This window comes from Cryptomeria japonica, chromosome 4, assembly GCF_030272615.1.
Source record: "Cryptomeria japonica chromosome 4, Sugi_1.0, whole genome shotgun sequence".
NCBI classification, from domain to species: Eukaryota; Viridiplantae; Streptophyta; class Pinopsida; order Cupressales; family Cupressaceae; genus Cryptomeria; species Cryptomeria japonica.
The window spans coordinates 481417360-481429866 of record NC_081408.1 but is presented as its reverse complement, the minus strand read 5'-3'; the positions used below and the strand labels follow the sequence as shown (position 1 = coordinate 481429866).

At 36.2% G+C, this 12507-nt stretch overlaps 1 protein-coding gene across 1 annotated transcript; it reads left to right on the top strand.

Annotated features, from left to right (window-relative positions):
* The first annotated feature begins 998 nt into the window (after positions 1–998).
* Positions 999–5051, top strand: LOC131079504 (IRK-interacting protein). The gene is made up of 3 exons (XM_058017473.2): positions 999–1310; positions 2141–2386; positions 3149–5051. The coding sequence occupies exons 2-3, from the start codon at positions 2156–2158 to the stop codon at positions 4691–4693; spliced, it is 1776 nt and encodes a 591-aa protein (XP_057873456.2). The 5' UTR covers positions 999–1310; positions 2141–2155; the 3' UTR covers positions 4694–5051.
* Positions 5052–12507: the final 7456 nt, after the last annotated feature.

Sequence of the window (12507 nt, the reverse complement as noted above, 5' to 3'; positions counted from 1 at the left end):
ATATTTGTTACAAATGAAGGCCATGTGAGAACCACTAAAGAGATAAAATCTTCAATCGAAAGAAACCTCTCAGTACAACTCAGCCTGGTTGACATCTGCTTATTTATTTCTTCATAATTGTCATGCCAGAGAACTAATGAGAGTTCCCCACCCCCATATCAGTATCTTCAAAGTTAACTTATTAATTATACAATATGTTCTGTTTGTTATGTGTGGGGTAATGTGTTAGATTGGAGGTTCGAGTCATTGAAAAACACTGTTAGTGGTTGGTTATTCAAATTTTGATTCAAATGTTTATCAAAATGAAAGGGCATTTGAAACGCAACCATAAACTTATAAGATCAGTCTAAACATCATCACAGAATTATAAGATCAGTCTTAATGACTGTTGATTCTCCAAATGATCTTTTGGTTATGTGTGAAGTAATGTGTTAGATAAAAAGGTTGAGCTGTTGAAAAATACGATTAGTGGTTATTAATTTTAATCCAGATTCAAATGTTATATCTAAATGAAAGATATTAAAAATACAATTTTGAATAAAAAATATTTTAGTGAGTTTTTGGATAAGAAAAGAAATGGGTATTGTTCCTTGATTACCAATACCATATTAATAATGTTTCCTCATCAGAAGCCACCGCATCAACAACTCCTTGCTCTTTCTGTTTTCTTCACCGTTAAACTTGGAATAAAGTGGCATGAAAAGCATAAAAATCTAGATAAGGTATATAAAAGAGAAAAAAGTTACTAATAGAAGGGTCACATCGTTGGACTTTAGTAGAGATATTATTAGAACTATAATTGATCTAAGATTCTCAGAATTATCTTGTGTCCTACAGTTTATAATAATAATCATTCAAGTAGTCGGCCACAAAAAACAAGATTCTACTGTCGTTGCTTGAATTTTATTGTTGGAATAATAGCCTAGTAAAGTGGAAGCATCATGCCCATTGATTTGAAGTTATGATGGGCAGAAAGAACATGCATTAAAGATAGACATTTATAATGGCTTTCAAGAAAAGATTGATTCTCATTAATTTCACTACTGTATCGAAGAAATCATTTCTTTGATTTTTAACTTCATGCAAAGATTGCCAAAAAGCCATGTTCAAAAAGCTTCAATGGAAAAGACTTCAAGGGTTCACGAGGAGTACTATTGTGTAGACTTCAAAAGGGATTCTCAACAATAGAATTCAAGGAGGAATCACAAGAGTTCAGATCGAGTGGTTTTGCTAATCATAATTAAACACAAAGCATAAGTAATTGAATTACTTGAAGAGACAAGGCAGGCTGAACGAAGGTATAAAGACTGGTAAGTCTCTGGCTAACTGTCCATGGGTTTCCTTTTTATTTTTTTATGGATTAAATTATATGGATTCTAGTGAAGGCTGCGGAGTTCTGGAAATACAAGTACCCACTCCGTTCTATGAAGAATATGTAACACATACTTCTAGGCAAACAGCCCTTTATCATTTTTTCAAAGCCAAATACCAAATTTTCTACCCCTTGATTTGAATCCGGTCCTTCATATCTACCCAATCTAGATGGACCCATTACCATAGAGTTGGTACTTAAAAGTGGGTCCTAGTCACGGACTCTGAGGAGTGGAGCAGAGCATTCTAGTCCTTTTGCATTTTCTTTGTGTTTGGACCATCCCATGCGTCCTCACCAAGCATGTCTGTTCACAGAAAGCAATGAGCATGGTTTCTCGTGCACCCATTTGGCCTCTTTCATTTAACAGTCCAACTAGCCCAATTCCGACAGGGAAAGCTCTTGACTTCCATTAAGACCTCTCAAAGGGCAGTAGACTCGGTACTTATGCTTTCAATCTCATGAGGACATTCTACTTGGCCTTACTATAGCGAAGAATCTCGGTCTGTCCTCCATGCATCTCTTTAACAAAACCCAAATGGCCAATTTCTTTCCCTGGATTGCTCCCCTGAGATAGAGACCAAGTGGGAAGTTAGGATGTGGGGTAGTGTCAATATCCTATTGAAAATTTTAACTATAATCTGATAAAAGCCTTTACAAAGTATATGTTTATGTTTCTCTCCACATATAGATAGATTCGTAGTCATTCTTGTTCAGATTTACAGAGTACCAGAGATTTACAATATTAACAACTACCCTGAATGACCACAGCGAATTTGGTTCTGAATGTCATTGCAATCATCATCCATGGCTACTAGGTCGCCTCCTTCCAATCAGGATATCAGTAGAACCGAAATTCAAGCGGCAATTGCCAAGGCTGCAGAGCTTCGAGCACTTCATGCTGCATTGCTCCAAGGAAGCAACCATGGGAAACTTAAACCTCACAAATCTCCTTCTCCAGCTGTTTCTAGACATTCTCCTCAGCTCTCTGCTCAGGACTATCCTGTTTTCACACCCGTAAGTGCTTTATTTTACTTGGATCTTAGTGCTTATTGGCATATTTAGTAATCTCTAAAATGGTGAATTGCTGCAGTTATAAAAGATAGCAGGAAACTGCTTCGTAAGGTGTATCTTTTATATAGTACATAAAACCTGCATCATTTGCATTCAGTTTTGAACCTTACATCTAGTGCGTTATATGAGCATCTTATACTCTTTAGTTATAAATATTGTTGTCTGCATAGTTTTGTCTGGAAGTTACCATCTCGTAAAGCTCTTAGCAAGCACACTAAAGATCTATAAGAAAATAATCTGGACACAATTTTTTTGATAATGCCTGGACATTGAGTAGTAGATTGAAATTGTTTTTTACTCTTTATTTTACCCTGGCTTTAAGTAGTAGATTGAAATTGTTTTTTACTCTTTATTTTACCCTGGCATTAAGTAGCAGTCTAAGGGCAATAGGGATTAAGTGGGTAGGACTGTTATTGACCTGGAGAAAATTTCTTTGTTGGTTTATAGTGTAAGCTAAAATCATCTGGTTTGGGATATTGAATGTTCTTCTCATAATCGTAATTGTAAGTTTCTCAGTCAAGATTCAATTTTGTGGTGTTTCTGTGTGGATTTATGACTACAAATAAAACTGCACGAATTCCATGAAACACTGAGATGTTTCACATGATCAGGCTAAAAATTGATAATGACATAAGAACTTTTCAGTACATGATTCTTGTATGGTTTCCATATTTTGTCCTAAACTGCTTTTTTATTATCCTACAGACATACGATGAGGAAACAGTGCCTGTATATCACCATATTCAGTTGGACCCAAGGCGAAAGTCCTTGAATTGGGAAGATGGACAAGAAGATGAGGTTGAAAGCATATGTACAGACAAAGGAAGCCCTTTGGTTGCTGCAAGAAGACCCTCTGGGTTGTTTAGCAGAGGACTTGCTTTTTCAATAACAGAGCAATCTCTAAGCACAAATTCCTCAACTCATCATGCTGCTGGTTTGCTGTCTTCCTTCGGAAATAGTAATCTCCAATTGTCCAGACTTAGTGAAATTGACGGCATTGACAGGAAAAGAACACCAAATGAGGCAGAGAGTAGTGTGTCCTGGAATGGATGCAAACCTGCCGCTCTTGTTAGAGAAAACACAACTGTGGTCCCTTTAACAGAGTCCCAAGATTCAGTCGAGTTGCCTCGAAAGGAAAAAACTAGCAATAATCTACTCAAATCTTGGCTATTTTTTCGAGCCAAGAAAAAGATTAGTAAAAATAACTCTTCTCAAAACAAGGCTGAGCCTGCCGTCTTCTATAAAAGCATGGAGGAATGGGCGATGGCATTAGAATCCTTGAAACAAAAACTGATGGAGGCTAATGAGAACAGGGACACTGCAGTAGCTGAGGTTACAGAGTTGAGGTCATCCATGGATGAGCTTGAGAAGAAATTGAGGCAATTAGAGTTATATTGCAAAGACCTCAAAGATGCATTGAATCAGACAGTCCAAGATGGCAGTGTAGCAGATTCTGATAAAACTGGCATGAGAAAATATGAAAATGCAACCTTATACAGAAAGCCTGATAATGGTGGTAAACAAAATCCTTTGCCTGTTACCACCGAGACAATGATCGAAGGTTTTATGCAGATTGTATCAGAAGCAAGGGTCTCTGTAAAACATTTCTGCAGGACACTTGTAACACAAATACAGGACCTAGATGGTAAGGCAATGGAAAAGCTTAGTCTACTTTTGCAGCCTTATAATGTCAGTGTTACTTCCAAGGTAAAACGAAGTTTCCTATATCATTTGGAATCTCTCATAAATCAGGCCCTCTACCAAGATTTTGAGAATTGTAGCTTCCAAAAGAATGGTGCTCAGAGCATTCTAGATATACAAGAACATTGCAAAGAAAATTTTTCATCTTATGCTTCACTAAGAAATTTGAGCTGGAATGAAGTTCTCAATAAGGGAACCAGATATTACAGTGAAAGTTTTAGTCGATTCTGTGATCAGAAAATGAGCTTGATTGTTTCCATGTTGAACTGGACAAAAGCTTGGCCAGAGCCACTGTTACAAGCATTTTTCATTGCAGCGAAATGCATATGGCTTGTGCATTTGCTGGCATTTTCTTTCAATCCATCCTTAACTATATTCAGGGTTGACAAAGGCACTAATTTTGACCCTATGTATATGGAGGACATTGCTACGGAGAGCAATAAGAGGCAGGTTCCTACAAAAGTTCGAATTATGGTGATGCCAGGTTTTTATGTCCATGATCGCATACTGATATGCAAGGTATTGTGCCGGTACAGAATTGGAGCCTGAAGACCATTTTTCCCTGACCTTATCTTCATGTCAATGCATACTATTGTTGGAATTCTTTGTTTATTGATACAGATAGTGTATCAATAAATTCTGAATGCTCATGATATACTAAATATTTATGATGTTTTGGGCTTTTAAGGTAAGAGTTTTGAAATATAAGAGGAGAAAGGCATAGGTACTATGCCACCTAAAGTGTATCATCCTGTAAAATGTCACACGTTGTAACCTGCAGATTATGTTCTTGCTGTTACATTCTTTGTAGCATGATTCTTTGCTTTGGAATGCAGAATTGAACCTGTAGTTTTATGGGTCATTGAATATAAAGTGAGTTGTACTTGTAATAAACTATTTGCTTTCACAGCCAGCTACTGTGACAGTTTTATTTGTTTTTCCTTCTAGTACATTCCTTTTTTTTCCAACTGATCACGTTTCACTGCCAATTGTTGCTCAATATGACAAGCAGTGAGATCAAAGTTTTCCTTCAGAGATTCACATGCCATTAAACTTACAGAAGCATCTTAACATCAATTTTTTTTTAAGTCTTCCGATCCGAAATTGATGTCTCCTAAAGAATTTAGGGCAAAACATGTTAAAAGGCAGAAAAGGAAGGCAAATAAATAAAATAAGCCTGCATAATGTTTCATGCTGATATTTTGGATGATACAAAAATCCATGCAAAGTTATAGTGACTAGATCAACTGACGATGTTAGACTTTTTGAAAGGGACATAAACAATTGTATGACTGATTTTCTGTCATTGTAATGGTATTGCCTTAATTATTTACTGTTCTTGTATGACTGATTTACTATTCTTATTTTCAAAGTTCTATGTCATGATATCTTCTGGAAATTATTAAATTATATTAAAAATGGCATCTCTACGTACCTCATCTCCTTTTTTGAAAATTAGCCATGCCGATACTGGTAGCAGTCTCAAGCATCTCCAAATACCCCCATCTTCTGGTAACTATGGTATTATGTCATCTGGTATTGTCAAAATCAATCCTTTTATGCAAGATTACCTGCATTAAGTAACAAAGAGTGACTTATGGAGCAGCAGGGGACACCAACTAATAGAAGAAATCAACCTATGCATCTAGTTGTCCTAAATCTCTGCAAGCAGACATTTGCTTGTAATATGGATACATTCCTAGAACATGCATTAATTAACAGATTTTTAAAATCAAAGAAATCTAATAGAGTTTAATTTGTAGTAATCTGTTATTTAGAGCAATTGGGATGGTTATCCCTAATATAGGGATCGATGTCCCAAAACAAGATCATCTTTAGTGAGTGAAACTGAAGATAGGTTATGCAGCTTAATTGTTGGGGTAATGTTTTTCCTGTGAGCCCAAACCTGAGTTGAAAATGTTGTGTATTACCATGGATGGAAATTCATACTGCCGGACAGCCCATATTTTTAATTTTCTTTGTACCGTCTGACAAAACACTTTCTTGTGGTATAATTCTCTCGTGTACTTCTCTGTCTTTTCAGAATGCTATGTTTTCAGATTTTTTTTTGAAAATTTAATGTGTATATTAATGTAAATTGACTATAGTTCCAACCCGCCCGGGGACCTTTTAAGATTCTATACGTAACATGGGTGGGAACTATAGGGTTTAGAATAGTAGGGCAATGAATCGGGGCAGAAGGCCCTCCCAGCCAAACATTAGTCAGAGGGTAAACAACTTAAGGAGGGGAACTCGCCTACATGGAAGGAAGTTAACAGATTGATATATTGTTGAAGCAGGGTGGGGATCATAGTTATCTAGGGTGGAGGGCTTTTTTATAGTAGTAGTTAGGGAGCTTCATTCCAAGTTCAATTGATTGAACATCAATTGAACATAATTAATGAGAATGATTATTATGTTCTTTAGTTATGTCATCTATCCAGATTGAAATGTGATTGTATCAGCTTTGATTTCCAAACAGACTTTAGAGGACTGAATCCCCTCACTTATGAAAAGCAATTAACCTTAATGAACATTATTCATATGTTAGTTGTTTGTTAAAAATTATTTGTAGAAATTAGATGTCTGATTGATTGCTTTCAGTTGATAAATCTATTGTATAAAAGACGATTCAAGGAAAATCAACAATGAGTTTTGATGTGCCCTCCAAATTATCTCTTCATTTTTCTATGTTGATGATTTGCAGATTATCATAAAATTTTGTTCTTAATTGATTGATACCTTCATTCTTGACAATTTAACCGAATAACAACTTAATTGTAGCATGCTTGCTTTAAAAAGGGCATGCCAAGGTCTATCTACCATCAAAATAACTAATTAATTGTAATCGACTCTGATATTCAGATGGGTGTGTTTTGTTCCAATCACCTCATCAGAATTAAAGTTGAGGAATGATAGAACATCTATCTATTCCAAGAACCCTGTATTGATCTATGCATCTGTCAATGATTTTGAGAAGGATACTGAGACGTATATACACAGAAAATAGACTTCCCTGTACAATGTGAACATCGCAAAACTTGAAACATTTTAAATTAAAATTTGTAGTTTCTATTCCTCCATTCCAAAATAAAAATATGGATAGAATTTTGTCGATGATTATAGATGTTAACAGTATATTAACCCTAAAAATTGGAAATATAACATCGCATTTGATCCATGAGAAAATGCTGCAAGTTTAACCATAATGAGAGTCCTTTTCTGGACGACTTATGCAGTCATATATTTAATACATTATACAAAAGAGACACTTCATATTTTTTCAAAAAATATTTCATATGATGTATTAAATATATGATTGGATAGAGACCAACCCTTTTGCTGGCCAATATTCTGTTATCTCTTTTCATTTATCTTTGTGTGAGAAAACTTAAGAAAAGGCTCCCAAAATCTTCTATTAAATCTTGGTGAATTCTAGCGGGAAGATTTAATTCCATTAACAAGAAGCTTTTATTTCTTGAGTAAAAATAATATAAGAATTATTTATTTTTTCCTTTTAAGAAGCTGTCATGGGATTTTTCCTTTTAAGAAGCTGTCATGGGAGAGCACATAAGACGGCCACTGTCACCACTTAACCAGCAGACCATGCAGAGAACTCAAATTAAAAAATAACAATTTAATTTTGAGAGTTAAAAATTGTTTTTTTCTTCAATTCGTTTTTGTCTTCTAAAAGTGAAAGGAAATAAAACATAAACTTAAAAAAATCTAAGGTAGATAAAGTAAATAAATAATAATAAAAAAATTAGGGCACCAACTTTGGAAGTTGTAATGGAGTTTTTTTTGTACAATGTTATGTTCTGATTGAACTTATGTTCTAATCAGCTGGAAGATTATTTGTTTTATTTATGGGTTAAATTTGTAAAATTGGTCGGTTTCATGTAGAATTTGTGTTTGAATAATAGATAAATCTGACAAATACCTAATAAGCTTGTTAAGTGGGGATATTCTCCTCATGTCAAGCCCCTAAATCTAAATGAATAGCTTAAACAAGATAAAAGGCATTCCAAGCAACTATGTAGTGTGTCTATTTTGTTTCTAATGATGTAAGCATTGATGTAAGTTGATGATGCAATGTACAATGTTGCTCTCTTAAGGCTCTACTATAAATGCCTAAACATAGATTGTAGTGTGTCCATTTATACAAAACACTAACACACAAATTAACATGCTTCATGCTTAAGTCAATAAGTGATAGCTAGTAGGAAGGGAGTTGACTTGGGCCCATATTTAAATTTGAACTTGGGAATGAGTCGCCCACTTCCACATTACAAATTTCACCTAGGGTCATTTTGGCACCACATATTTGACCCAAGGTTATTTTAACACCATAGACTTGAACCAAGCTAATTTCCACATTATAGATTTAACTCATTATAATGGATGAATAGATTTGAAGATTGAGTATGAACTCTTGGGATGTGTTGTGGTATAAGTAGGCAAGGTTCAACTTAATTGTAAAGTTTTATGCAAAATCATTGCATTAAATTTGAGTTTGCAAAATAAAAATTTGATGTAGGACTACACCACTCAAAACACATTCTCTGATATGATGTAGGGGACTCCCCCTACACACCAAAACACATGCTCTATTACACTAGATGAAGAGTTACTCTGCCTAACATTCACATATAGCATAATGAAGAGAATAACACAAATTTGCAAGGAACAACTTGCCTTCTATTTCTTAATAAAATGAAATACAAATTCATCAATTACAAAATATTAGCCACTTATGCTTGTTGGCATTTTTGATGATATGTTGTGATTCTCATTGATGGACACACACTTGCTATGAGATCACTTTTTGTATGTATGAGTTAAAGCTCAACCGGTATTTGCTCCAACCAGTATGATGTATTATAGTCTTTAGACTATCGGTGTTTTTGCAGAAAGTGTTTACCGATCTGAAGCGGTATGAAGACCCCAAGCGGCTCGAGGATCTCAAACGGTATGAAGGAACGAAGCGGCACAACTCATATTTCCTAGTCTTCATTTTGACAAATCGGCAACCGGTATTTTGCTTAAACCGGTATTCTGTATGAACCAGTAATACTTTGTGATGAGTTACCAACCGACATTTTGTGATGAGTTACCATCCACCGATTGTTTGACAGTGCCGACACTTTAATGGTGCTTTTTGTGTTGTGTTACGGAATATGTCTAGATGCATTGAACCTAGGAAATTGTATTGTAATCCTATCAGACTGACATGAAATCGGATTCCTTTATAAGGACATCATGTTGTTGCTAGGGTTTAAGGTGGTTGAAGAGTTTTTTTTTTTGTAAGTGAGAACATAGAAGAGAAGTTCAGGTCTATGAGAGAAAGTAGAGTGTGAATGTGTTGAAGACTGAAGTAATGCTGGAATGCATTAGGAATGAGCTATTAAGGATCTAACCAAGCAATCTATGCTATTTGCTAGATCACTCACTTGTAAATTACTCACATCTTCGACAAGTCTGAAGCCCTTAACCGGGTAGGCCCAAAAAGACTTTTGTAAATCCTCTAACAAGGTGGTTCACATCTGTGAATCTAAAATACTATAGCAAGGTAGTCTTTAATCGGACTTATCTCCTAACAGAGATTGAGATTCCTAACAGGATCTATTCTGGTAAAGAACATTGTATGACCTTAACCGGTCTAGTTCTTATTCTACAGATAGTTACTTGTGAGTTTCATCTCACCGTAGTTTTTCTCATTTGGGTTTCCACGTCAAAATCTCTTGTGTTATGGTGTTTGTGCTTCTATGGGTGAATGTATTATTTGCTATTTAGTTTACATGTGTGCTAACTGGTTTGTCTGCTAAACTGTTTTACTGGTTTACTGCTAGACTAATAAAGTGTTTAAGTACAGAGATTTTTGTCATACTAATTCACCCCCCCCTCTTAGTATTCATCAATTGGTATCAGAGCCAACCTTTCCATAAGTCTAACCACTTGGAAAGAGATATGGGGGAACACACTATGAGGGAACTTACTCATTGACTCACGCAGTCTAAACAAGCCTATGATGATCTTATGGTCAAATAAAAGGCCTCTCAAGCAAAAAGGAGAGAACATGCTGAAAAACTGATGGAGCTATCTGAAAATAGTTCTTCTAATGAAGTGGACATGGAAGACCTGATTCAAGAAGTAGAAAAGCCGAATGAATCCAATTCCAACCTAAGAAAGGAGTTGGAAGGACAAAATATTTGAATGTGCCAAGAGCTTGAGAACCAGAGGAAAGCTGAAGATCTGGTAAAAAACAAAGATCATGAAATCTCCAAGCTAAAGCAAGAAATTAGTGCCATAACCGCTTAACTCCATGCGAGCAAAGTGGAAAAGGAAGACATGCAAGGAGAACTGAACATAGCCATCTCCGAGAATGCAATCTTGATGGAAACAAATGTTGCTATTTCCAAAGAACTCTCTGAGTCAAAGGAAATACTTGTTAAGTTCAACAAGAGTACTGTTAAGCTAGAGCAAAAGCTTGAATCGGCCAAACCTGTCAGAAATACTGATGGACTTGGTTACTCCGGTCATGAGCAAGGTGAGACCTTCAGTGCAAATGCTGAAGCATCGAAGAAGCAAACGACATTCAAAGGTAAAGGTAAGCAAAATTTCAAACCCGTTTGCTTTAACCATCTTAAAGAAGGACATACTGCTAATGTGTGTAGGAGCAAAGCCTACAATAATTTTCCTTACTTTATAAAGAATGTACCTAGATCCAATAAGTTCAATGGTAATTGTTATGCATGCAACAAGTTTGGGCATAAAGCATCTGAATGCAGGTCTGTTATGAACAACACTGGAAGATATCCTCAGAGGACTCAAGGAGTTGGTCTGGAACCTTTTGTGAACTGGAATCACAACCGGTTTAATATCTTTAATCATCAGTCAGGAAGCGGTGGCTATCAAGCGGCAACCAGATGGAGAGAAAACTGTTTGATTTGTCATGGTCATGGTCACACTGCTGCAACATGCAGGAGGAAGAATGGTAACATGAATAATGGACCTTGGAGAGCACCTAGAATGGTTTGCTATCATTGCAACAAGCTGGGTCAGATTGCCACATTCTGTAGAACAAGAAAGAACATATTAGATGACATACCGGTCACTCTGAAAGGAAAGATTGATATTGAGACTATTCAAGCGGATATGAACAAAACGCGGAAAAAGAAACTAGGAGTGTTGCAAGAAGAACCAGTTTTGCATCCAGTGTGGAAATCACGGAACCGACAAACTAAGCATCACAAAGGCTTAGGGGGAGCAATCGGTGAAATAGTTCAAACCCTCGGTAAAAGACCTTAACCGGTATGTGATACCTGTCAATTGATAGAAGACCAGAAATGGTAAAAGGCAAATTAGAGTTTACGCCCTAATAGTGGAACATTTATTATGGTAGGTGGAGAACCTGCTTAAAAGGAATTTTAAAATCATTTCTCACTTTTCATTTTTCGAGCGAAGAAGTTTTTCAAGTGCAAAGCGAAGAAAAGTGATTTACATGGCGATTCAAGGAGTCTATCAAAAACCTGAAGAAGAATCTGAAGCTAACATCTACTGAAGGAGAGTAGAACACAAAGCGGTATCTCTGCAACCGAAGGAGTGTGAAGTGTAGTTCAATTGCGAAGCCCTAAATTTCGATCAGCGAAGGTATTTTTCACAATTCTCTGTTTATCATGGCTTCCACATCTCTTGATAGCTCTAGTACACCTGTTGATTCTATGGATTTCATTAAGCAAAAGTAAAAAAAAAACCCTTGCCTCAAGTACTGATTGGTGTTATAGTAGAAGAAGGCATTTCCGATTACATAGACTGCAAAATTGAAGACCTAGGGTCTCTTGTAATCCATTCCCAGCTGAGCTTATTTTGCAAAAAGGATAAGAAGATTAAACCGGAATTCAGCATTCTAGAAAAGAAGAAACTTCACACTGTAGTTTATTTTCTTGAAGAATTTTTGGATGATCACATTCACATTATTCTAAGTAGGGTACACGGTGATAAGATGTACCTATAGCGGATGTATGATATCACACCTGAAGCGATTCATGTTGTCACCGGTTTCTGTAACACAGGGGAAGTGCCAGCCCTAAGGAAAGTCAGCAAGACTGAAATATCCAAGCTCACCGATTCAGTGAGCGACTCACGTGGTATGACCATCAACTCAATCAAGGATGATCTGGTCAAGTATGCCTGCATGGTGATAGGTTACCGGACGTTCTTTACTAGCAAAATTAATTCTATCTTTGCTGCAGTGGTAAATGCCGCTTACAGGATGATCAAGGAAGATGCATCATTTGATCTGTGCACTTGTATGCAAAGACAACTTATGTTGAATCTTAAGTCGATCAAACAGGACAATGCAC

Excerpts from the sequence above, each read along its gene's own strand:
- LOC131079504 (XM_058017473.2), top strand. The coding sequence starts at position 2,156 with ATGTCATTGCAATCATCATCCATGGCTACTAGGTCGCCTCCTTCCAAT. Across the intron at positions 2,387-3,148 it reads ACTATCCTGTTTTCACACCC|ACATACGATGAGGAAACAGT; the intron begins GTAAGTGCTTTA and ends ATTATCCTACAG.